Source organism: Podarcis cretensis (genome assembly GCF_951804945.1).
Source record: "Podarcis cretensis genome assembly, chromosome: 8".
NCBI lineage: Eukaryota > Metazoa > Chordata > Lepidosauria > Squamata > Lacertidae > Podarcis > Podarcis cretensis.
In genome coordinates, this window is record NC_137177.1 from 83,157,142 (window position 1) to 83,183,418 (window position 26,277).

Sequence of the window (26,277 nt, forward strand, 5' to 3'; positions counted from 1 at the left end):
CAATAAATTTGTGAGCAAGTCCTTCCTAGCCAGCGAACCTTCCACCCCAGGCATCCCCAACCTTTGGCCCTCCAGATGTTCTGGACTACAATTCCCATCATCCCTGACCACTGGTCCTGTTAGCTAGGGATCATGGGAGTTGTAGGCCAAAACATCTGGAGGGCCGCAGGTTGGGGATGCCTGCTCCACCTCATCGTAAATTGATAATAATGCTACCTCTGGACCCCCAACACATTTCAGAAGGGTGTGCAAATCTCTCCCTCCCCAGCAGCTGCCTCCTTGCCTTGGACAGGGCTTCATCGCCCTCGGCCTTCTCATGCTGAGAGACCTCCTTCTCCAGAAGGGCTTTGCTCAGGGCTTCCTTCACCAACACAAGCTCCTTCTTCAGGCCGGACTTCTTTGCTTCCAGCTGCTCCAGCTGCTTGCGACTGGGAGACAGAAGAGGGGAGAAATTGAAATTGAAATACTTTATTGACACTTGTACAACTTGTATACAGTGAGATTACACACTCGTTTACTGATGCACACCCACCAAACCTGAAAGTCAGCTGCCCTGTTGTTATCTTTTCATTCAGCAGCCCAACAGCCCGCGGATAGAAGCTGTTCTTTACCCTGTTGGTGCGACTAATCATGCTTCTACATCTTCTGCCTGAGGGCAGGAGATCAAGAAAGTGCCGGCCACGGTGTGAATCATCCCTGAGAATTTTCCTCACTCTCCTGAGGCAACATTCTTCCACTATTTCATCCAGCGGATTCATGGGACAGCCCATAATATCTTGTGCTGTATTCACCACCCTCTGTAGGCACTTCCTATCAGATGATGTCAAACCAGCGTACCACACCGTGATGCAGTATGAAAGGACACTTTCTATTGTTGACTGGTAGAAGGAGATCATCAAATGTTGATTGACATCGTTCTTCCGCAATACTCTGAGGAGATGGAGTCTCTGTTGGGCTTTCTTAACCACCTGGGTTGTATTGATTTTGCAAGTAAGGTCTTCATTGAGATAAACTCCTAGGAATTTAAAGGAAGAGACTCTCTCCACACAGCCTTCCCTGATTTACAGCGGGGCTAGTTCTCCTCTCTTCCTCCAAAAGTCCACACCATCTCCTTTGCCTTGCTGATATTAAGGTGCAAGTTGTTCCCTAGGCACCATGTAGATATTTTCTGTACCTCCCCTCTATACGCCGATTCATCTCCACCTGTTATTAAACCCATTATGGTGGTGTCATCTGCAAACTTAATAATTGCAGTAGACGGGTCAGATGATACACAATCGTATGTATACAATGAATACAGGTAGGGACTTATCACACATCCCTGTGGTGTGCCAGCGCTGATTTTTAAGAAATCACTAGACAAGATGCCAGCCATTCACCCCCACGGCATTCTACCTCGGGTTGAACAAAGGTGGCATATTCACAGAGAGACCCTGATGTCAAGTCACGTTTCCAGGGCGTTTAAAAAAAGGACCGGTGAAGACAGCTCTATGGTGGAGATTTGGCAAGGACAATGCCTCCATGAAACATGTCTGTAGAGTGTTCTCTGTTCGCTAAGTTGTGGGAGAAAGTGATGGGCTGTGTAACTACGACTGCACAGATAAAGCTAAAACTTTCAGCAGAGAATATTCTTTTGAACTATATGCCTATTGCATGGAAGTTAACAACGGGACAAGGCACCCTAACGGTGACCAAGAGACTGAGACTGATGAGTTGGAAGAGTAAAGATATGGTCCCCTTCAGTCAATGCACTGGCAACACGACAACACTCGCAACTTATGAACGGACTGCTTATTAGATGTAGGCTTTGGATAAATACGACGACATTTGGAATGGGTTTCTACAGAATGTAGCAGGCTATTCATATCTATATATGTATTAGGATAGTAACCTGTATGGGCAATCTATCCGGAAGATATTTGTATTTTGAGGAGTTAGTGATCTGACATGGTTATCCTTCCTGCCCCCGGTTCCTTCCTTTTCCCTATCTTTTGTTAAGCTCTTTGATGGCTGAGAGCAGCCTTTAATGTCCTAATCTGTTGGAAGGAAGCGACGGTGATGAGGGCCTTCTTTGATGTTGGACATTGTTTCAAGAAAGTGAGGCACTGGGCAGCTAATGAATGTATGTAAGCAGTTGGGCAAACCACACAGGTGAATCGGATGGTTGTGGGCAGAGTTTGAGAGAGAATCTCGTGCACAGACTGATGGCCATGGGGCCGTGCAAACTGAGGGCTTCCAAGTGGGAGATTGAGGTGCTTGTTTGGTATGTATATATTGCTTGCTGTTTAGAATAAAACCTTTAATCTTCTCCCTCACTTGTGTTTTGAATTACTTCTGAATCTCATATAGACATAACCTCATATCTAGTTACATAAGAATGTATGGGAGTATAGTACATTGCATTTTTGCATACTGTTTCTTTCTACAAATTTCCATTCTTTTTATTTTCTCACTTTTCTTTTTCTTTTCTCTGCATCACATTGTTTCTTTATCACTGCAATTCTTTCAGCAAAAAATATTAATGCCAAAAGAAATCATGCCTCCTGGGCAGACAACATTCAACATCTTTGCAGAGTCCACTACACTGGCTCCCAGTACATTTCCGAGCACAATTCAAAGTGTTGGTGCTGACCTTTAAAGCCCCAAACGGCCTCGGTCCAGTATACCTGAAGGAGCGTCTTCACCTCCATCGTTCTGCCCGGGCGCTGAGGTCCAGCGCCGAAGGCCTTCTGGCAGTTCCCTCGCTGCAAGAAGCCAAGTTACAGGGAACCAAGCAGAGGGCCTTCTCGGTAGTGGCACCTGCCCTGTGGAACGCCCTCCCACCAGATGTCAAAGAGAAAAATAACTCCCAGACTTTTAGAAGACACCTGAAGGCAGCCCTGTTTAGGCAAGCTTTTAATGTTTAATAGATGATTGTATTTTAATATTCTGTTGAAAGCCGCCCAGAGTGGCTGGGGAAACCCAGCCAGATGGGCGGGGCATAAAGAATAAATTGTTGTTGTTGTTGTTGTTGTTATTTTGACTTGGTGTTTTGAAGGAAGCTCCATACCTTCCCAGAATGCATCTGTGTCACTGCAAGATGTCCCCCAACCCTAGCGCCAGAGAACTGGACCTGAGACTACACCAGCTTCACCCCCTCTCGAAGAAAGGGGACCTCCTCCCAAAAGAAAAAACCCTCAAGAATCTCCCACTTTACCTCCGCTCAATTTCCTTCCGAGCCCGTTCCTGGTCCCTTAAGATATCCTCTTTCTCCTCTTCCAGGCCATCACGCTGTCGCTGAAGGTCGCTGTTGGCCAGCTGCAGTTTCTCCTTTTCCTGATAAAGGACCTCCAGCTTCTGCTGCAGCAGCTGCAGGTTCTTTTCCAGGTTCGTCTTCTCGCTGGAGAGGAGAAAGGAAGGGGACACTACAGCAGGGCGAGGACAATAAGGGAGCAGAGGACAGCGCCCATTCCATCAACTTCCCACAACAGCCGTTGAGGCTGTTCCATCCCAGTGCATTCACAACCATGACCATCTCTCTCTCTTGAGAAGAGGGGGAGTCACATGGGCAAGTGGACAGCCAACACTTAAGGACAATAAGTTTAAAATAATCAAAAAGAAAAAGAAAAGAAGGTAATATAAGGTTAGCCTAAATTTACTACCCATTGTGTGTTTTGGTTGTTCTGCACAATCTGTCGATTTCAGGAAACTGGAAACCAGAGTCCCAACAATCGTAGTATCCTTCTCTGCTGAACTGTGTTTATTGGTGCTTAGGTCATTTTAGACATCAGGGAAGTTTTTAATGTGTGACATCTTAGTGTGTTTTTGGTCTTTTGTTGGAAGCCGCCCAGAGTGGCTGGGGAAACTCAGCCAGATGGGCGGGGTATAAATAATAAATTATTGTTGTTGTTGTTGTTGTTGTAAGGAAAGGGATGTGAATTAGAAATAACTGGGAAAACAATGCAGCAACAAGAGGCGGAGTACAAGAAGCCAATTTTGGGGGGCAGAGACTCTCCTTCAGGTATACAGGGCCGAGGCCGAGAGAGGGACCTCCCCGCTCCCACACCACAGTGCTGAATTACTCCTCCGGACTGGAAAGAAGGCAGCCCAGAGCGCTGACTCACACAGAGAAACACAAGCCTCCTCTGGATGCAGGTTGTTCTGCTGCCCCTCTGTGCAGGGGGGTGGGGTTCAGTTCTTAAATGCCAACACACACACAAGCCATTTCAGCAGAGGCTTCTGGGAAGGAGACACAGCCAGGGCAGGCACTCAGACAGAGAGGCAGTAGGGAAATTTCACAAAGGCATTCCTTGCCTTCCTGGTGCTCCTTGCTTCCGTCAAGAGGGCAATTCAAGGTGCCTCACCTGCCCAGCAGTTCGGCGGAAGACCGAAAGCGGTTGGCATCGTGAGCCGCGTCCTCCTTGGCTTGCAACAGCCTGTCCAGGTCCCCCTTCAGCTGCAGGATCTTCTGCTCCAGGGAACGGCGCTCGTTGTCGCTCTCTGCCAACTGCCTCTTCAGGGATGACACAAGGTCCTGCGCAGCCTCGTATTTCCCCCGGAGGTCCTGGGCGTAAAAAGTAAAAGCAAGCAGCAACGTCAGGCTCAGGAAGAAGAAGAAGAAGAAGAAGAGTTTGGATTTGATATCCCGCCTTTCACTCCCCTTCAGGAGTCTCAAAGCGGCTAACATTCTCCTTTCCCTTCCTCCCCCACAACAAACACTCTGTGAGGTGAGTGGGGCTGAGAGACTTCAGAGAAGTGTGACTAGCCCAAGGTCACCCAGCAGCTGCATGTGGAGGAGCGGAGACGCGAACCCGGTTTCCCAGATTACATGACTACCGCTCTTAACCACTACACCACACTGGAACAGACCGGCAGGTAGCAAAGCCCACGCCCAGATGAGGAAAAGGAGAACTCTGATCGCTGGGGTTGTTACCACTGTATTTCTCTCCCAGAGAGCAGCTCACAGCACAGCAGAGAACCACCACCATATACGAAGCAGTTAATAATAATAATAATAATAATAATAATAATAATAATTATTATTATTATTATTATTATTATTATTATTATTATTTGTACCCCGCCCATCTGGCTGGGTTTCCCCAGCCACTCTGGGCGGCTTCCAACAAAAAACCAAAAATATACTAAGATGTCACACATTAAAAACTTCTCTGATGTCTAAAATGACCTAAGCACCAATAAACACAGTTCAGCAGAGAAGGATACTACGATTGTTGGGACTCTGGTTTCCAGTTTCCTCAAGTTGACAGATTGTGCAGAACAACCAAAACACACAATGGGTAGTTAATTTAGGCTAGCAAGGCGGGCTTACTCGTCGGCCTTGCATTCTGGTTGCACATGTTTTGTGTACATATTTACTTTTTCTATCTATTGTTGACTTGTACAATTCTATGGAAGCCTCCTGAGAATCTCTCTTTCTGACTGTCTTTCCTAAAGGTAAAAAGGTAAAGGGCCCCTGGATGGTTAAGTCCAGTCAAAGGTGACTATGGGGTTGCGGTGCTCATTTCACTTTCAGGCTGAAGGAGCCAGTGTTTGTCCACAGACAGCTTTCCAGGTCATGTGGCCAGCATGACTAAACTGCTTCTGGCACAACGGAACACCGTGACGGAAACCAGGGCGCACGGAAAAGCCGTTTACCTTCCTGCCAGATCAGTACCTATTTATCTACTTGCACTGGTGTGCTTTCAAACTGTTAGGTTGGCAGGAGCTGGGACAGAGCAATGGGAGCTCACCCCATCACGGGGATTTGAACCGTTGACCTTCTGAGTGGCAAGCCCAAGAGGCTCAGTGGTTTAGACCACAGTGCCACCCGTGTCCCCTGTGTCTTTCCTAAAACCAAGTTATTAGCCCCACCACATAATGGCAAGTGACGAGGCTGCCAACTAAGCCTGCAAAACCAGAGCTGAGAGGCCGGATGCCATTTGGAAAACAGTTGTCCCTGATCTGGGTGACAAGAATCAGAATAAGTTACGGAAAACGAGACCAACTGAGGATATTTGCATGTTCTAGACAGGGCAGAAGCCCAGTTTGTATTCCTGCTCTCACACAGGGAGTGTGAGCGATGCCTTTTTGGGGGTGGCCTCTTCCCTTGCAGTTTAGGAACTCCTCTCTCCCCTTCCCACCCCCAATCTTGAGTGTCAGTCAGTCAAGTTTATTGCTTATAGCCAAAGGCTGCTGCAATGTATACAACGTCATTCAATAAAATATATACTAGTTTGACACAAAAACTTAAAACATTTACATTGTCAAAACCTGACCTAATCTGCACAAAACTATAGAAACTCTTTAATATATAAATTGAAACATTTGGCAATAAAATTTATAAGCTAAAATCACCGTGGGGCCACTCATATATTAACAGCAATATTATATAATACAATAGACAATTATGTACAAAGTTTAGTGAGAAAGATACAGCTTGGTGTAGATGGGGTCAAATAAATTCATCTCCTTTGCAGTTGATAGCTATCTCGGCTTTATAATTTTTTCTAATTTTCCTGGCGGCAGTTGCAAAAAGTGCTACACACCAGGTCACATACTTATCAATGTCTGCAAGGAGATATAAAATCATGGCCCAATCTTGAGTGAGACAAACACTGTTTAGGGGAGCTTTTCAATATTCAGTGTTTTATTATGTTTTTATATACAGTGGTGCCTCGCAAGATGAAATTAATCCGTTCCGTGAGGCTCTTCGTATAGCGGTTTTTTCGTCTTGCGAAGCAAGCCCATTGACAGCTTAGCGGATTAGCGCTATTAGTGGCTTAGCGGCTTTTAGCGGATCAGCTGATAAGCAGCTTAGCGGCTTAGGAAAAGGGGGGAAAAGGGGGGGGAACCCGCAGGAACTCGCAAGACATTTCGTCTTGCGAAGCAAGCCCACAGGGAAATTCGTTTTGCGAAACGCCTCCAAAACGGAAAACCCTTTCTTCTAGCGGGTTTTCCGTCTTGCGAGGCGTTCGTCTTGCGGGGCACCAGAGAGGCTGTGGCAAAATTATTATTATTATCTGCTCCCTTCTATGAAGCGGGCCTGCTCAGGATTTTGGCAAGGGCCTTCTTCCCCCAAGTGTACCACCTGCCTCCCTGGCCTTTGGGGTGATTGGGGCTGTGGGGTGGGAATCGGACGCCCCCCTCCTCCCTTACCTGAAGCTGCAGCTGGCGCTTCTGCAGGGCCGACTGCACCACCGCCAGCGTGGAGTCAGGGAAAATGGGGGACAGGCTGCGGCGGTGGGGGGAGGAACGGCGCAGCGGGGAGGGCGTCCGGAAGCTGGAGGACAAGCCCCGCAGGCTGAGCCCGGTGGCGTCGCTGTCTGAGGTTTCTATGGCCGGGAGGTGGACGGCACTGTCCGCGTCGGAGATCACAGCCTACAGGGAGAACAAAAATAAAAACTCACCGTGGGACCAGGCAGAAGTGCCCCCTCGCCTGCATACCTGTATACCTGTAGGAGCATTTCCACCCCCATCATCCAGCCCGGACACTGAGATCCAGCACCGAGGGCCTTCTGGCAGTTCCCTCGCTGTGAGAAGTGAGGTTACAGGGAACCAGACAGAGGGCCGTCTCGGTAGTGGTGCTTGCCCTGTGGAATGCCCTCCCACCAGACGTCAAGGCAATAATCAACTATTTTACTTTTAAAAGACACGTGAAGGCAGCCCTCTTTAGGGTTAGGGTTAGTTTTTAATGTCTGACGCTGTATTGTTTTTGATATTTGGTTGGAAGCTGCCCAGAGTGGCTGGGGAGACCCAGTCAGAAGGGCGGGGTATAAATACAGTCATATTTTGGGTTGAAGTAGCTTCAGGATAAGTATTTTCGGGTTGCATGCTGCCGCGACCCAGAAGTAGCAGAGCGCGTTACTTCCGGGTTTTGCCGCTCATGCATGCGCAGACGGTCAAAATGACGTCATGCACAGAAGCGGCGACCCGCAGACCGGGGTTGCATTTGCTTCTGGATGTGAATGCGGCTGCGGAACGCTCACATCCAGACGTGCCACTGTAATAAATTATTATTATTATTATTATTATTATTATTATTATTATTATTATATCTCAGCTTCAAAAGAGATGAGTCAGATGCCACGAAAGGGACAATGGGGGTCCTCTGCCCTGTACCTGAGCGAGGTCGCGCAGGGTCTGCTGCAGCAACTCAGATTCTGTCCGCAGGGCTTCCACCTCCTCAGCCTCCGCCACAGCCTGTTCCTGGGCATGGGAGGCTTCCTGGAACCAGACATGGGGTAAGACGGTCAGCAAAGCAAGAGGGGCTCTCTGCCAGTTTCCGGCTGCTGGACATTTGGAGGGAGGCAGCTTGGAGGGAACTCAAAGGAACAGAGGATCCACAAAGAAATAAAGAAAATACTAAGAATATCATATAGTAAAAGGCCAGAGGCATTCCTTTTAGGAATTTTAAACGATGATATTCCAAAAGACAAAACTAAATTTTTCTTATACGCGATGCCTGCAGCAAGAATCCTGGTGGCTAAGTATTGGAAAGGGAATCAGTTACCCACTAGGGGAGAGTGGTTATGTAAGCTTTCAGAATATTTAGAATTAGCCAAAGTGACAGACAAAAACCAAAAAGTGAAGTAAAAAAAGACTGGGAGTGCCTAAATGAATACCTTAAAAGTCAAGGTTCGAGGGTAGAAATCTGGCTGAGCCTGGAATAACCTTGTGAAGTGAAAGGATAAGAAAGAGAGATTTATATCTAGATGTTAGGATAGAGATGATAAGGAAAACAGGAAGACACAATGAGAGATAAAGGAGGTGCTGTGGGATTGGTAGAAGTCAATGTTTGTTTTTCTTTTTAGTGTTTATATTATTAACTTGTAAGATATGGATTTGCTTTTTTGTTTTTTGAATGTTGGTTTTTGTGTTTTGTGTATTGTTATTTTTCAATATTTTTCGTGTTGTTGTGTGGAAAATACTAATAACATTTATATTATAATTTTTAAAAAAATAAAGAAAGAAAACCAAAGAAAACAAAGAAACAAAGGAACAGAGGAGCCTGTCATACACTTGAAGCCCACTTGCCTCAGTGTCGTCTACACTGGCTAAACAGCTGCTCCCCAGAGTTTCAGTCCTTCCCACCCATACCTGGTTCTACTTACCAGGGATGAATCCTTAACCTGCTGGGTGCCATAGCTGTCAACTTTCCTCTTTTCTTGCGAGGAATCCTATTTGAAATAAGGGAATTTCCCTTTAAAAAATGGAAACGTTGACAGCTATGCTGGGTGCCCCAAAGATGGAGCAAACTTGTTTTCAGCTGCTACAGAAAGGGGAGCACCCAAAACCACCAAATTCAAAATACGAGAAAGGAAATTCCGAATCAACGTGAGGAAGAACGTTCTGAGGGTCAGAGCAGTCCGGCCGTGGAACAGGTGGTGGACTCTCCTTCATGGGAAGTTTTTTAGCAGAGGTTGGCTGGATTGATGTCTGTCAGAGAGCCTTCGGCTGCGATTCCTGCATTGCATTGCAGGGGGTTGGACTAGATGACCCTTAGGGTTCCCTCTGCAGTTCTACAACTCTATGATTCACCCAGGCAGGGTCGGAAGGGCTTTAAGCATTAATAAATCTCCTCCCTCTGGTTCCACCCCCCAGTTTTTCATCCATGGCAAAGCTCAAATGAAGTGGGACTCGAGTGAGAAGTATGGGAAGAAGATTAGACCATAACAAACACACACACCAAAAGGGGACGAGGAAATTTACCGTTGTTCTCAAAGGAGGCAGAGCAGAGAGGAGTTGGGAAAAGGGAAGAAAAGCTTAGGAAAACTCTCTCTCTCTCTCTTCCCTTTTTAAACATCTCAATATAGAAGGAGACACCTTCACCCGCGTATGGCTCCCCTTTATCACATACACAGCCCAACAAGGCAACGACAAAAATCCACCAACGACATGCAAATCAATATGGCTAACCTGATCCAAAACACCCACCCACCCCACTCACACATGAAAACGAAGACCACCACAGCCAGCCACAAATGAACAACCACACCCTAGGCCAACCCCAACCTCTCTCACCACCAAAGGAACACAAGTGAACAGCAGAGAACCTGCACAAGCAACGCTGACACCAAACCCTACATATACAGTGGTACCTTGGGTTAAGTACCGTATTTTTTGCTCTATAAGACTCACTTTTCCCCTCCTAAAAAGTAAGGGGAAATGTGTCTGCGTCTTATGGAGCGAATGCAGGTTGCGCAGCTATCCCAGAAGCCAGAACAGCAAGAGGGATTGCTGCTTTCACTGCGCAGTGATCCCTCTTGCTGTTCTGGCTTCTGAGATTCAGAATATTTTTTTTCTTGTTTTTCTCCTCCAAAAACTAAGTGCGTCTTGTGGTCTGGTGCGTCTTATAGAGCAAAAAATACGGTACTTAATTCGTTCCGGAGGTCCGTTCTTAACCTGAAACTGTTCTTAACCTGAAGCACCACTTTAGCTAATGGGGCCTCCCGCTGCCGCAATTTTTGTTCTCATCCCGAAGCAAAGTTCTTAACCCGAGGCACTATTTCTGGGTTAGCGGAGTCTCTAACCTGAAGCGTCTGTAACCCGAGGTACCACTGTAGTAAGTAAAATAGAAACATCGCCATCCCCCATCTCCACCCCCTCTTTCCCCCTTATTTTCCCAATGTCTCAACAAATGAAACTGATTTGGAAAAAAAGTTACATGGAAAAAATATATATACAAGAGAGAGACATTGCACACACTTTTGTAAATCAAGGAATGAATGAATGAATGAATAAATAAATAAATAAATAAATAAATGGAATATTGGCGCACAGAAAGCAGAAGGAGGAAGACAAAGGTGGGATGAAAGCAACAGAGTCCCAGGCTCAAGTGGGAGAGGAAGGGGAGGGGGGACACACATGCCAACCTTGGGGGGGGCAGAACCGGGGGGGGGGCCGCGGCACCAGGAGTGGGGAGACCCCTTAGGGTCACACGGCCCCCGACAGAGCAGATGCCTGGCGAGCTGCATCTTCTTGAGGGCCACCCAATGCACTCCATCATCCTCCTCCCCCAAAACCCAGCTGCCTCCTCTCACCAAACTCTCCAGCTTCTGGGTCAGCGCCTCAATTGCCTTGGTCTTCTCCGCGTTCTGGCCTTTCAAGCGCTCCAGGCTGGACGTGACTTCGTTGATCCTGGAGGGCAAGGGAAGAGAAGGCCTCAGTGGTCAGTTCTGGGCCAGTGGGGGCACTCAGGGGTCCTTTCTGGCCTTGCGGGGCATGGGAGAGCTTCGGAAGTAGTCCTCTTGCAGGCAAAGCAGATGGGCCGTGCGCCTGAGCCAAGTTCCTCAGCAGAAACCCCACATGCAAAGAGTGAGGAACATTTCGGGGGGGGGGGGGAGGCCATAGCTCAGTGGTTGAAAGACATCTGAAGACAGCCCTGTATCAAAAAGGTTTTATTTTATTGTGTTTTTATGTCTTGGAAGCTACCCAGAGTGGCTGGGAAAGCCCAGCAAGATGGGCAGGGTATAAATAATGTTTGTTTGTTTGTTTGTTTGTTTGTTTGTTTGTTTGTTTGTTTGTTTGTTTCCCTCAGCCACTCTGGGTGGCTCCCAACAGAAATAATAATAATAATAATAATAATAATAATAATAATGATGCAACAAAACACCAGACATTAAAAACTTCCCTAAACAGGACTGCCTTCAGACGTCTTCTAAAAGTGAGATACAGTGGTACCTCGGGTTAAGAACTTAATTCGTTCCGGTGGTCCGTTCTTAACCTGAAACGTTCTTAACCTGAGGTACCACTTTAGCTAATGGGGCCTCCTGCTGCCGCCGCGCAATTTCTGTTCTCATCCTGGGGCAAAGTTCTTAACCTGAGGTACTACTTCCAGGTTAGCGGAGCCTATAACCCGAAGTGTTTGTAACCTGAGGTGCTTGTAACCTCAGGTACCACTGTAGTTGTTTATTTCCTTGCCATCTGATGGGAGGGCGTTCCACAGGGCAGGTGCCACCACTGAGAAGACCCTCTGCCTGGTTCCTCCTACCCCGACCACAGGCCATGCTGGAGGCCAGAGCAGGCTCCCCTGCCAGGTGCTAAACCTGCCTCCCCCAACCATTCCCCCCTCCCTGGTACCTGTTGCCCAGCTCGGCCTTCTCCATGTCGCAGCGGACCTGCAGCTGGATCATGTCGCGGACCTTGTCCTTCAGCTGCTCCTCCAGCTGCGCCATCAGCAGCGCCTGCTTCTCCAGGGTGGCGCCGGTGCTGCTCTCAGACAGGCGCAGGTTGCTGCTCAGGTTCAGGCAGGCAGCGTGGACCGTGCGGCTAGAGCGGGAGAGTTCGTGGCCCAGCTCAGAGAGGTCCCTGCCGAGACAGGGAGCAAGAGGAGTCGCTCAGGGGAGAGAAATGCAAGTAACAATATACCCATATTTTTCGCTCTATAAGACGCACTTTTCCCTTTCTAAAAAGTAAGGGGAAATGTGTGTGCGTCTCATGGAGCAAATGCAGGCGGGAGGCTCTGCTCAGCGCTACCTTTAAAGAGCCGCTGGAGCATGTGTGCGGCTCTTCGGGGCTTTTTCCCGAGGAGGGAAAAGGGCAGCCCTTGTTCAACAAGAGAATAATTTTCCTCGGGGAAAACCCTCAAGACCCGCACACACACTCCGCGCGCTCTTTAAAGGGAGCATGGCTCTTGGGGGAGCCTCGCCTGGGCAGGGGAATGAAGGCTCCCTTTGCCCGGGAGAGGCTGCACGCAGCTATCCCATAACCTTCTGGGATTCTAAATATTTTTTTTCTTGTTTTCTTCTTCCAAAAACTAGCTGTGTCTTATGGTCTGGTGCGTCTTATAGAGCGAAAAATACGTTAAGTGCAGTGGTATCTCTGGATGTGAATGGGATCCGTTCCAGAGCCCCGTTCGCATCCTGAGCAGAACGCAACCCGCATCTGCACGTCGCAATTTGCCGCTTCTGCGCATGCGCATGACGTCATTTTGAGCGTCTGCACATGCACGAGTGACGAAACCCAGAAGTCATGTGTTCCGTTACTTCTGGGTCGCCGCGGAGCGTAACCTTAAAGCGCTCAACCTGAAGCGACTTTAACCCGAGGTATGACGACATCGCAAAGGAGCAGGAAATACTTTTTATGTCTGGGACAACAGCCGCTCAGATGCTACTAGCCCAGATATAGAAAGAAGACAAAGGAGAGAGAAATGGTAAGCTAAGCTGATGGACTACATTGAAATGGCGAAGCCGACTGGAAAACTCACAAACCAAGAGGACAATTTTTTTAAAAAAAGAATGGGAAAATGTTTATAATTTATCTAGGAGACCCCTGCAAGCAAATAGAAACATTAGCAGGATTTGAAACCCACTTGTAATGTAACAAATACTATGGATAATATGATTTAAAATATAGAATATGGAATAATATGCAGCTGTAAATGTTGACACTAGGACCCATGGAGGGGATGGGGTGGAAGTCTTGAGATTCAGAGTAATCTCTATAGTATATGGATATGCATTTGGAATGTTATAAATTCGTATTTGTAAAATCAAAGAAAAATGATTTCAAAAAGAGAGAGCAATGCAGGCAACAACATGCTCCTCCTCCTCACGAGCCACTGCGCAGGCAGCACCACCCAAAGTGCACTTAAAACTGTGCTCCGAGCTTCTTAAGATTCACAGTTACCATTTAGTTCAGGTTTCTAGACCTCATGTGGTATGCTGATCTAGCATGATTTTCAAATGGCTGCGGAAAATGCTCAGTCACTTCCTGCCCCTACAAAATGACGAGCAGACAAGGGAATAAACATTCCACACACACACACACACAAAAAGCACTGAGAGGGACATCTGCTCGATTTAATCAATTAGTATATTTTTGTGCAAATTATAATTTTATTATTATTTATTGAATTCATATACCACCCTGTACCTGGAGGTCTCACAGAACAAAATCAAAATATAAAACCACAAAATATATACAGTCACACCTTGGATCTCGGACGCCTTGGCTCCCGAACGTTTTGGCTCCCAAGTGTCGCAAACTCGGAAGTGATTGTTCCAGTTTGCAAACTGTTTTTGGAAGCTGAACATCCAACTGGGCTTCCGATTGGCTGCAGGAGCTTCCTGCAGCCAATCAGAAGATGCGCTTTGGTTTTGAATGTTTTGGAAGTCCTTCTGGAATGGATTCTGTTTCGACTCCCAAGGTACTTGTCTAATCAAAATGAAAACAACAAACCAGTAACACCCCCCCCCCAAAAAAAAACCACCCCACCTCATTTTAAAAGGGCAGAATCAAGCCGATTTGTATAACTTTTCATTTATGCACAGATCTGCCCAGTTTTCTCAGTGGCTGTTTTTGGAAATGTCCCCTAATACAGGCTCCAAGCACAGTCAGGGCCGGATTTAGGTTTGATGAGGCCCTAAGCTACTGAAGATAATGGGGCCCCTTATTGCTCCAGATGTCCTTTGACAACAACAAATTGTCATTTTTGTGTGTGTTGAATATACGCTATATGGTAATTTATGGACCTAATAGATATCTAGCCATTTGCACATGTTGCCATGCAAGCAGTACATGCAGAATGTAGGCACCCTATGTATAGAAATGAGCAAACCAGTAATATTTTAGGGCAGGGGTAGGCAACCTAAGGCTCGGGGGCTGGATGCGGCCCAATCGCCTTCTCAATCCGGCCTGTGGACGGTCCGGGAATCAGCGTGTTTTTTACTTGAGTAGAATGTGTCCCTTTACTTAAAATGCATCTCTGGGTTATTTGTGCTGCCTGCCTGGTGTTTTACATGAGTAGAATGCGTGGTTTTATTTAAAATGCATCTCTGGGTTATTTGTGGGGCATAGGAATTCGTTCATTATTATTTTTTCAAAATAGAGTCCGGCCAACCACATGGTCTGAGGGACAGTGGACTGGCCCACAGCTGAAAAAGGTTGCTGACCCCTGTTTTAGGGAACAGGCTAGCAGGCGGGGCCCGTTACTTATATCATAGGAGCCTACGCAACACAAAACACTGTTGCTGTATGTAGGTTTAATTTTATTTGTTTTCTATCTTATATTTTGGAAATATCCATCCAGGGTTTTTTCCTTTAATTTTTTTGGGGGGCCCCGAGAGAGTGGGGCCCTAAGCTACAGCTTATTTAGCTTATACGTAAATCCAGCACTGGGCGCAGTAAAAACAGCAGCTTGAGCCCGGGCAGTGCGGACAGACCCAGGGTTGGGGCTGTGGCCAAGGCTCCTGTTCTGAGGGCTGACCTTTCCATCGTGGTCTTCATCTCCCCAAAGTGCCTCCTGAACCCCACCACTTGCCGCCAGAGGGTGAGCAGGCGGCTGTGTTCGTTGCGGAAGTACGTGTTGAACGTCTGCAAGGGAGAAGGAAAAGCAGCGAGCTGAGGACAGTGCTGGCAACGAGAAATCACTTCTGCAGTGCCAGCCCACAAGAAGTCAGCAGTTGGGGGGGCAGGTCCCGCAAGCTCCCCCCTCATTTCATTTTTTTAATTATTTTTTATTTTTTACCAACCACCAAAACACAAACAGTGAAACCCCCCAGGCGGCTGATACATTGGGTATACAATATTCAATAATATACATATTAAATAATATTCAATAATAACATATTCAAATTAACCATATGTACACTTCTATATACCTTAAGACTCCTCCTTCCACAAGGTTTATTTAACTTTTAACATTTCAAAGGTAAAAGGGACCCCTGACTATTAGGTCCAGTTGTGGCTGACTCTGGGGTTGCGGCGCTCATCTCGCTTTATTGGCCGAGGGAGCCGGGGTACAGCTTCCGGGTCATGTGGCCAGCATGACTAAGCCGCTTCTGGCGAACCAGAGCAGCGCACGGAAACGCCGTTTACCTTCCCACCGGAGTGGTACCTATTTATCTATTTGCACTTTGACATGCTTTCGAACTGCTAGGTTGGCAGGAGCAGGGATCAAGCAACAAGAGCTCACCCCGTCGTGGGGATTTGAACCGCCGACCTTCTTATCGGCAAGTCCTAGGGTCTGTGAATTAACCCACAGCGCCACCCGCGTCCCTTTAACATTTTAATTGCCCCAAATTGTTCAAACCTACTCAAATAATTCAATATCTTCTCAAGCCAATCCTCCTCTTTCTCACTGACCTTAAACCATTTCATTCTATGTATCTTATAAAATTATAATATTATTCAGTTTTTTCCTCCATTGGTTCACGCCTAGCTCTTCTGCATTTTTCCAATTACTTGCTATAACCTGTCTGGCTGCAATTACCATCAGTTTTACCCATTTGCATTCCTCCCCCCCCCCCACCATTTCAAAATCTGCCAAACCCTTTTCACCAGAGGCGACGAAGGCACCGAGGACAGGCTCTGTGCTCTGGCATCCCTCTGCCTCTTCTCAGACCGCTTTGTATCCCTCCCCAAACCTGCCCCTTGCCTCAAGCCCCCCACCCCACCCCAGGTTCTCCCATGCCCCAGACCTCCTCTTCTCGCCTCCAGTCCACCTCCCGCTGCTCCAGCTCATCCCGGGCCTTGGTCCAGTCAGCCGTCAGCTTACGGATGTCCTCACTGAGGGCCTGGTTGGCCGTGCTTGCCTGGTCCAGCTGCTCCCTCAGCATGGCATTGACCTGTGCAAGGCTGGTGCTCCTGCAGGTGACAGGGGGCAGCAGGTAAGGAGGCAGGTCTATTTGGTTTTTTATATACAGTGGTGCCTCGCAAGACGAAATTAATTCGTTCCGCGAGTTGCTTCGTCTTGCGATTTTTTCGTCTTGCAGAGCACGGATTCCCTGGGTGTTAACGGTTTTACGAAAAAGGAAGCAAACCCGCAAGACGTTTTCGTCTTGCGAAGCAAGCCCATAGGGAAATTCGTCTTGCGAAGCACCTCGAAAAATGGAAAACCCTTTCGTCTAGCGAGTTTTTCGTCTTGCGAGGCATTCGTCTTACGGGGCACCACTGTACTGGTAATCTTTTCTAAAAAAAACCCCTGAAGCCTTTCTTTTAGGAATTCTAGGTGCCGAAATCCCAAGGGAGCTGAAAAGACTATTTAAGTATGCGACCACGGCTGCGTGGATGTTACTGGCCCAGAGATGCAAAGAAGTTCCTGCCGGAGAAGAATGGCAGATCAAGTTGATGGATTCTCCCGAAATGGCCAAAATGACCGGAAGAATCAGAAATCAGGAAGACCAAAACTTTAATAAGGAACGGGGAAAATTTATAACGTATCTCAAAAACCATTGTAAACAGTGAAAATTGTTAGTAGGATTGGAATATCACTCGTAGTCTAATGGTAAATTCTGGACACACTGGAGAGGTAAAAGATTTGGATGATCATAAAAGATGCAGGAGGAAATGATTAACAATAGGACCCACAAAGGGGAGGAGGGAAGTCCAGGAGATTCCATGGAATATTGTTTTTATGTTGTAAGTTGGATAATGTAACTGTAAAATTTTAATCTGAAGAACCAAATTATTTTTTAAAAAAAATAATAAAAAATAGGTATATAAAAGGTAAAAGGATCCCTGACCGTTAGGTCCAGTCACGGATGACTCTGGGGTTGCGACGCTCATCTCGCTTTACAGGCCGAGGGAGCCAGCTACAGCTTCCGGGTCATGTGGCCAGCATGACTAAGCCGCTTCTGGCAAACCAGAGCAGAGCATGGAAACGCCGTTTACCTTCCTGCTGGAGCAGTATGTATATATCTATTTGCACTTTGTGCTTTCGAACTGCTAGGTTGGCAGGTACATAAATGAACGCAAATGGCTCGCTGAATTTTTCTGTTTGTTTGCTTAAATTAGGTTGATTTCCAGGGGGGTGCTGAGTAATTTATTTATTTTTCTGAAAATTTATTATTTACATGCCACCCATCTGACTGGGTTGGCCCAGCCACTCTGGGAGACTCCCAACAAAAAAACCAGTAAAAGCGCAACACAACATCACACACTAAAAACGTCCCCAAATAAGTTTGGGAACCACTTGCTTAGGGGATGGACAAAAGGGGTTGGGGTTTAGTGACTTGGGTGACCTGTGCCTTGTAAAATCCCCCCGCCCTGCCCTGCCCTGCCCTGCCCTGCCCCCCCTCCCACACTGGCCTTTGTTGCTCTTCTTCCAGCCGGATGAGAGCACTTTCCAGGTCACTGCTGTGCTCCTCCTCCTGCCGCAAGCGTGATTCTGTGATGTCCAGACGGCTCTGCGGGAGAAGGGAGCAGAGAGAAGCTGCCACTGCGGCTTTGACATACATGCAGGGGCTCAAAAAAGCTTAGCTCCGGAAGCTGGGGCAGCGGGACTCTGTGCCAGAGCATGTCGAGAAAGGACCAGTGTTCATTTGAACATGCACAAAAGCACGACTTAATCCAGGCTTCCTCCCCCCTCCCCAGAAGATTCTACACCGAATCCCAGTCCTCAAATATGTGCAGGGATCCTGAGCATGTGAAGAGGGCCACCCATTCACGGGAAGAACACCCCAATGGCAACAGGGGAAAACCACACACCTCTGGGAAGCAAAAACAGCCGACAAGTCAAGGCCTGGAGGGACAGAGGGAGCAGAAAGCACGATCCTGACCCCCCCCCACGTGAAAGAGGCACTCACCACTAGGCGCTGCTGCTCCAGCTCCGTTGATTTCTCAAGCAGTTGCTCTTCCTGCTCCCCACACTTCTTTTTGTACTGGACAACCTAGAGAGGTGGGAGGTATATGGACTTCAAACCAGTTCTGGACAATATATATCGCCCAGCCCCAATCGTGATATCGGTTTCCTAATTTTTGAGCCGGCAATGCGAATCATGAGGGGTGCATGTGTGTGTGTTTGCTCTGCAAAAATCACAACGCAGGGAAAACCATGGAGCCGGCCGACGCCTCTACAGAGCTCCTTATTTCCAAAACCGTAATGCAGTGGTACCTTGGTTGTCAAACTTAATGCATTTTGGGAGTCTGGAACCGTTTGAAAACCAAGGCGCAGCTTCTGATTGGCTATAGGAGCTTCAATCAGAAGCTGCAGAAGCTGCGTCGGATGTTCGGCTTCCAAAAAACGTTCGCAAACCGGAACACACACTTCTGGGTTTGTGGCGTTCGGGAGCCGATTTGTTTGGGAGCCAAGCCATTCGACAACCAAGGTACCACTGTATATCGGTAAATTGTGAGGTTTAGCTGCTGACATATCATGATGCTGAAAACCAGGTTTCGCTCCGTTCTACTCATCGACCTGGCCGGCAGGTGCCGCCATGGGGCAGGGGAAGGATTGGGGGCATAGCTGTCAACTTACAGATTTGAAAATAAGGGACCAGCAGCCTCGAAAATAAGGGATCAGCAGCCAAAATAAGGGATTTTGGCTTAGCTTATACAGAAATCCGGCACTGATGGAGCCCTGCTGCTTTTGCTGCAACTGACTGTGTTTTGCAGGGAGTTGGACTAGATGATCCTAAGGGTCTACAACTCCGACTAAAGAAGAGGGGCAGACAAAACTGATGAATGACGTCGAGATGGCAAAGCTTACAGGCAGAATTAGAAACTAGGAAGAGGACCTCTTTAATAAAGAATGGGGAAAGTTTATGATTTGTTTGAAAAGCTATTGCAAAGAGTTACACACATTGGTAGGATTGACAGAAAACTTGTAGTAAAAATTTGAACTATGGATGGACAAATGATTTATAAAAATAGAGTTATGAAAGGGATGCAGAGGGGGAAATTACTACATTAAGATGCTGCAATGGTTGGAGGGGATGCTAAGCAGCATGTTGGGGCTGCTGCCGTCATCCTGGTGCGAGGAGTTCCATCGGCCCTTCCCCGCCCAAGAGAGAAGTAGGGAGGGAGAGAGACTCCACCCCACGCCGCCCGCGAGCCTGGCATGAGGCAGTTGCAGCACAGCGACGGCCGCTGAAGTGCCGCCCTTCTGCGTCCCTCCCCATCCCCTCCTCTTCCTCCTCCCTCAGGCCGCCTCCTCAGCCGCCACCGCTGCTGCCTCCAGCTTCCCCTGGCAGCGCGGTGGAAGTCTCGCAAAAGAGGGGCTGCCTGCCTGCCCACCGCCACCCGTCTCCTCACAACGCGCCTCTCGAGGCGGAGGACCCTGAGCCGCTGCTTCCCTCCCGAGCCGGGCGAGCATGAAACCCGGGAAATTTAAGGGACATCATAAATCCGGGACAGCAGCGGGAAACGGCGCTGGGAAAAGGGAGTTTCCCGCCAAAAAAGGGGCGGTTGACAGCTATGGTTGGGGGTGCCGCTGGCGGTGCCACCTGGTGCATGGAGGGACTTATGGGGGTCTCACCTTAGCTTGCAGCTTCTGCACCAGCTGGGCCTGCCGCTGCTGGCCCTCCTGGTAGGCCTGGAGCTTCCGCTTGTAGCCTGCCTGCTCTTCCTCCAGCCGCCGGCGCAGCTCCACGTTTTGCTGAGCCAAGCTCTTGTTCTCCAATGCCTCCCTTTCCCGCTCACCTGACTCCAGGCGCAGCGCTTGCTCCAGCTGAGGAGTTCCAGGAAAGAAAGGGGAGGAGGATCAGGGCCCCTCGTGCCTAAGCCTTTCCTGCCCCAACTCCCAGAAAGAGCGAGAGAGCCCTCCTCTAAGCTTGTGCCCATTGCCTATCGCTGTTGCATGGAACTTCCATGTCCCAAGGCAGTCTACCCTCTGGGCACCAGTTGCCGGAGGGCCTTGGGGAGCCCGCAGCCTGTCAAAGGAGCCAGTTCTGGGTTGATGGACTGCAGAGGACTGCTGCAAGGCTAAGAAGAAATAACAGCCAGACTGAACCACACACACCGATTTGGCAGGGAAGCCAACTAATCCTTTTTTTTAATCAATCTTCCCAAGCCTGGGACAATTTAAACACAGAGCATCTGCAGGAGATTGCCCTTTGCTCCCACTTTCAAAGGCTTTGTCAAAAGGGTTGCGCATGGTTTTGTTTTTGTTTTTAACAGAAAAATGGCTTGGGGGGGGGGAATTGGGCGCAAGATGTAAAATGCAGGAGTGAAGTTTGCCCTCTTCCCAGGCAACGGCTGCCATGGCAACCTGCAGCCCATTTAAATTATCCTGCTAGTCGCCATGGTCACCGGAGCATGTGAGCCCAGCTCCCAATACAGTCTTGTAAGGAGAGGAGCCCCCAAACCAAGAGCCCCCCCAGCCCCAGCCAGAGCAGAAATTCTTAGGAGAATTGTTTCCTTTCCTGCGTTTGCCTACAACCAAGAGGTAGGCAGACCCAGAAAACATCCCTCCGGTTTAGAGCTCTAGAAGGTTTCAGGAGCAAAAAAAAACCCAACCAATTGCTTTGGTTATGGACCCAGTCTCAGCCTCAGTTCCCCAGCCCCAGCTGCAAAAGAGGGAAGGCAACACTGTCTTTCTGTACAAAGCTGTTGCAACGATTATGGCAGCCCCTTGAAATTTGATTTATTTGTTTTTTTTACAAAAAGCCCTGGGGTGCCATTGGCAGCCCCTTGAAAATTGCTGATTTATTCCGGTGCCATCTCAGGAGAGGCATTGCTGCCAGCCCAGCCCCTTCCTCCCTCACATTTGTAAGATGGGGCCTGGTAGCAATTGAAACACAAAGAAAGCTTTTTTTCGGAGGGGGGGGTACGAAATGCTTCATCCTGATGTGAAATTACAGAGAATTAAACTAGCTAGCTAACTAACCTACCGAGATTTCTTTGATCCAATGGACAGCCCCGCTTTGAACACTACGGAGCACGAGATCACTGTCAATACGTTGTTGTTTTTTGCGTGCCTCCTTCCTTCCAAAGTGTTTCACGCCTGGTTCTTAAATCCACTAATTCAGGTCAAGCGTGAGCGGCAGGGCACATGCAAACACCCGCATGTCCCCTTTGCAAACTGCACAGCCAAGAGGCAGGTCTCAACCAGCCCGGGTGCTATTCAGCTGGACCTGTCCAGGCAGGCCAAAGCTTTTGGACATGGAGGAAGAATAAAATATGCCCCATTTCCTCCCCCCAATACTCTGGAAAGCAGTCAGGAAATGTTTTCCATGGAGACCCTTAGTCAGATCTGAGTACAGGAGACAAGACCGGGGTGGGGGGAGCAGGGCATGCTGGGAAACTGACCAAGGAAATAATGGGACCCATTCTCGTTCGCCAGGGTTTTTTTGTTTTTGGAAGGGGGAGATTGGATCCTGGCAGGGCCCTCTAGTGCCTCTCTTTCTCCAGCTCCTCAAATCTTCCTTGCCAGAGCTCAATCCCATGGCGGGTCCACAGAGAACCCCCCTCTCTGCGCCAGCACATCTCTAAACAGCTCAAGCCATCCTCACCTCAACAGAGTCTGCGTCTTCCTACTTGCATTCTGTGTTCGAAATTAGCCAGGCGCCAGGAGCCTTTTGCCCCTGGCTGTTGGTCACTTGTGACCAAGTGAAGATGGCACCTGACACCTCCACCATCTGGACTGCTTTCACACACTAATACCACATCCTGTGGAATTCTATGAGTTATATTTGATCTGCACAATCGGGATTATTATTATTATTATTATTATTATTATTATTATTATTATTATTTATATCCCGCCCTCCCCAGCCGAAGCCGGGCTCAGAGCGGCTAACAACAATAAAACAACAATAAAAGTAACACAGCATTATTTTGGCTTTACATGCTATCCCTAGAACAGAACCTGCACAAAAGATGAGAGTCGACTGGACCATAAAACCTATTCACTAGCACTGCCTGCTTGCTGGTGCCAAGTAAAGATTTCATAGACCCTGCCTGCCTCCTGCACCTACCCGCTCACTGATGGCGTTGTACTTGATGGCCAGCTCATCCCGCTCAGCCCGGCTCTGAGCCAGCAAATCTTCCACTCGGGACAGCTCCTGCTGCAAGATGCGGTTCTCCTCCTGGAGGGAAAGCAAGGACGACATCTCGGCGTGGGAGGCCACTGTGGGAAGAGAGGAGCACAGAGGTAGAGAGACAGACACACACGCATCAAATCCATTTCCGCAGTTGGACAAGAGGCCCTGGGCTCCCTTTGGAACGAAGGGCAGGAGAGAAGTTTAAGAAATACATTGGTACCTCGGTTAAGAACTTAATTCATTCCGGAGATCCGTTCTGAACCTGAAACTGTTCTTAACCTGAAGCACCACTTTAGCTAATTGTGCCTCCTGCTGCTGCTGCACAGCCGGAGCACAATTTCTGTAACCCGAGAACCACTGAACCATCTGTAACCTGAAGTACCACTGTAAACAGAGCAAAGCAAAGCAAGGGAACTTGGGATGCACTGCCAGAACATCTGGCACACAGGTGTGCTAAATAATGGACTGTTGCGATGCCACAGAACAGGGGTGTCCAACAGGTCAACCGGGATTGACTGGTCGATCCCCGGGAGCTTTTGGTAGATCACGGTAGATCGGTGGCTCCTCCATCTGGCACCTCCCCCTCCCCGCCCTCTAGATCGCTAGAACGGAAGTCAGAGTTTGCGCAGCAAGGCTGACTGTCTCCTTATCGATTGCTGAGCGCCTTTTTCCATTCATTAGATCTGAACACACACCCCCCCCAAAAAAAAACCGGGATCTTCCTTCCTAAAAGAAGCTTGACAACTTTGACCTGAACCTCCCCCCAAAACGAGATGTTCCTGCCTAAAAAAAGATCAACAAAAAGGGGTAGATCACTGCCAGATTTTAATCATGTGAGTAGATCTTGGAAGTTGGACGTTCCCGCCATAGAACATTCGCAAACATTTTCTTGCTGCTGGATGGAAAGGCATCGGCAACAGGTTGTTGCTAATGGGGCAGCTTCTGCCAGAGAAGAGGCAGTGCTCACCTCGTCCCAGAAGGAGTCCTACAGTTTTCGCCTTTTATTTCAGCCCCCAGAAACTCCCCTTTATTGGGATGAGCGACCATGGAAGGAATGGAGGGGTTGCTCCCCTTTGCAACCACACTGTAAAGTTCATTCTTCTTGAACTGCGGGTGCCGGCGTCAGCCGCCCTCCCCCTCAATGCACAACTGATTTATAGGATTTGCTGCCACGATCTGTGGCAAAAAGCCGTGGGCTTTGCCTTGGACCTCCATGTGAAGTAGCAGTCTATCTGTGAAAGCCAGATACCCAAATGCACCAGCAAGAAAAAGCTGTTGCCTTCCCTGTCTTGCGGGAGCATTTGTCTGGTCACCGTGAGCAGCATAAAACTGGGTCTGATCCAGCAGCAGCAGCAGCAGCATCCAGACTCCTTCTGATGTCTTATGTGAGTTCCTCAAAGGTGCATCACCCATTGAGAGTCGCTCACACAGCGGCCACAAGAGTTCTGGTAGCACAAGGATGGAAGACTGAAGAAACCCCAACTAAAGAATCGTGGCAAGAAAAATTGACAGACTATGCAGAACTGGCAAAATTGAAATATAAGCTACGGGACAAGGATAACTGTGACTTTAAGGATGAATGGGAACCCTTTACAAAGTATCTGAAGACGCAACAAAGTGAACTGGACTCCTTGTTCAATCCAGGTTTTGAATAAACATTCACAAACTTTTTATTGATAATAACCAGCTAAATAGTTTGAGGATCTATACAACTTTGTAACATGCAGAAAACAGCAGTCTCGGAGAAACCAAAGACTGGAACTGAGGGAAGTCGGGGGGTGGGGTGGGGGGGTTTGTGTGGGAGCGGGGGGAGGGAGGAAAAATGGGAGAAAAAACAAGGATGATATGTTTTTGGATAATATGTCTTGTTTTAATTTTGAGTAAAAAAAATTTTTTTTAAAAAAGAGAGTCACTCACACAGAGTCTCTCCCTCCCTCTCACATACAGAGAGAGCTTCCTATTTGCTGCCTTCCCTCCTTCCGCTTCTCTCTCCTCGTCCATCTGTTCCAAATTCCTTTCGCTTCCCAGGTATTGTTTGGAAACAGAGCGTGTCACAGCAGCACGAAGCCCCGGGCCCAGCCAGCAGCACTGTGGCCAGTTTGGCACAGTTTGGCCTCCTTGTCCTGTCCAGAAGGGGTGACAGGCAGGTGGGCCAGGCGGGGGTGTCCTGAAGCTCAGCAGAGGATGAAGTGTCATATTAGACAGCAAAAAAAACTTGTTTTGATGAATTGGAAAAGCCGCAAAAAGATTCCATTGAGCACATGGATTGACAATATGGACAGACTAGCTACATACGAATGAACTGCATATCGACGCAAATTAAGAATGGATAAATATGAAAAATATCTGGAAGGAATACTTAAGTGATAAGGCAGACAGTGGTGGGAAGTAGGGGGAGGAGAGGTGGGGAAATATTGTTAAAAAGGTGTAGTTAAAGGTACCGTATTTTTTGCTCCATAGGATGCACTTTTTTCCTCCTATAAAGTAAGGGGAAATGCGAGTGTGTCTTATGGAGTGAATGGCGCTGCGCAGAGAGGGAGAACTGTGCAGCGCTCCTTCAGCCATGCGCCTGCCTGGAAGCCGGAGGAGGAATAGAAGGGACTCCTATTCCTCCTCTCGCTTCGCAGCGAGGCGCCTGTCCTGCGAAGCCGGAGGAGGAACAGAAGGGTCTCCTTCTGTTCCTTCTCCAGCTTCGCTTGAAGGGGCGCCGTGCAGTTCTCCCTCTCTGCGCAGCGCCTCCCCTTCGCAGGAGAGGCGCTGGGCAGAGAGAGAGAACTGTGCAGCGCCCCTTCAGTGATGCGCCTGCCCTGGCTTCTGCCTTCATCCCGCTGCCCTGAAGAGGCTTGGCGCGGTTATCCCAGAAGCCAGAACAGCCACACTGTATCCCAGAAGCCAGATCCCTCTTGCGGTTCTGGCTTCTGGGATTCAAAATATTTTCTCTCTCGTTTTCCTCCCCCGCAAACTAGGTGCGTCTTATCATCTGATGTGTCCTATAGAGCGAAAAATATGGTATATCAGTACTCAAATCTGAATTGTTAAATTGTGTTATTAGTGTCATTGTGGTTTTCGTTGTACAGTGGTACCTCGGGTTAAGTACTTAATTCGTTCCGGAGGTCCATTCTTAACCTGAAACTGTTCTTAACCTGAAGCGCCACTTTAGCTAATGGGGCCTCCTGCTGCCACCGCACGATTTCTGTTCTCATCCTGAAGCAAAGTTCTTAACCCAAGGTAATATTTCTGGGGTAGCGGAGTCTGTAACCTGAAGCGTATGTAACCTGAGGTACCACTGTATGTGTTTTTTGCTGTTTGTATTGGGAAAAAATGACTAAATATTTTTTTTTTAAAAAAAAGGCAGAGGATGAAGTGTTGGATACAACAAGATGGAGTACCAGAATGTTAACAGTTGGCTCCATCCTTTGCACCTGTCACCTCCCATGAGTTGTGTCAGGGAACTGACATCAGAGTCAGAGGTGGAGGCAAGGCTCCCAAGCGATGCTGGAGAGGGGGCCAGCAAGGAGAGAGGGAGCTCATCGGCTGGGGAAGGGAATCAGCGCAACACCAGTAGAGAAGGGGGGCAGATGGGGGATTCGGAGAG

The 26,277-nt window shown here is 48.3% G+C and overlaps 1 protein-coding gene across 1 annotated transcript in view; it reads right to left on the bottom strand.

Annotated features, from left to right (window-relative positions):
* The window catches only part of CROCC (ciliary rootlet coiled-coil, rootletin), a 61,401-nt gene that overhangs the window by 30,222 nt on the left and 4,902 nt on the right, over nucleotides 1-26,277 (bottom strand). The window contains exons 3-15 of the mRNA XM_079987393.1: nucleotides 22,617-22,768; nucleotides 20,177-20,368; nucleotides 18,507-18,590; nucleotides 18,010-18,107; nucleotides 16,401-16,566; nucleotides 15,188-15,294; nucleotides 12,061-12,288; nucleotides 11,022-11,118; nucleotides 8,101-8,205; nucleotides 7,138-7,359; nucleotides 4,344-4,543; nucleotides 3,197-3,379; nucleotides 284-428 (exon numbers count right to left, since the gene is read on the bottom strand). Coding sequence (XP_079843519.1) covers nucleotides 284-428; nucleotides 3,197-3,379; nucleotides 4,344-4,543; nucleotides 7,138-7,359; nucleotides 8,101-8,205; nucleotides 11,022-11,118; nucleotides 12,061-12,288; nucleotides 15,188-15,294; nucleotides 16,401-16,566; nucleotides 18,010-18,107; nucleotides 18,507-18,590; nucleotides 20,177-20,368; nucleotides 22,617-22,768 — 1,979 coding nt within the window. The remainder of the gene's footprint in view (nucleotides 1-283; nucleotides 429-3,196; nucleotides 3,380-4,343; nucleotides 4,544-7,137; nucleotides 7,360-8,100; nucleotides 8,206-11,021; nucleotides 11,119-12,060; nucleotides 12,289-15,187; nucleotides 15,295-16,400; nucleotides 16,567-18,009; nucleotides 18,108-18,506; nucleotides 18,591-20,176; nucleotides 20,369-22,616; nucleotides 22,769-26,277) is intronic.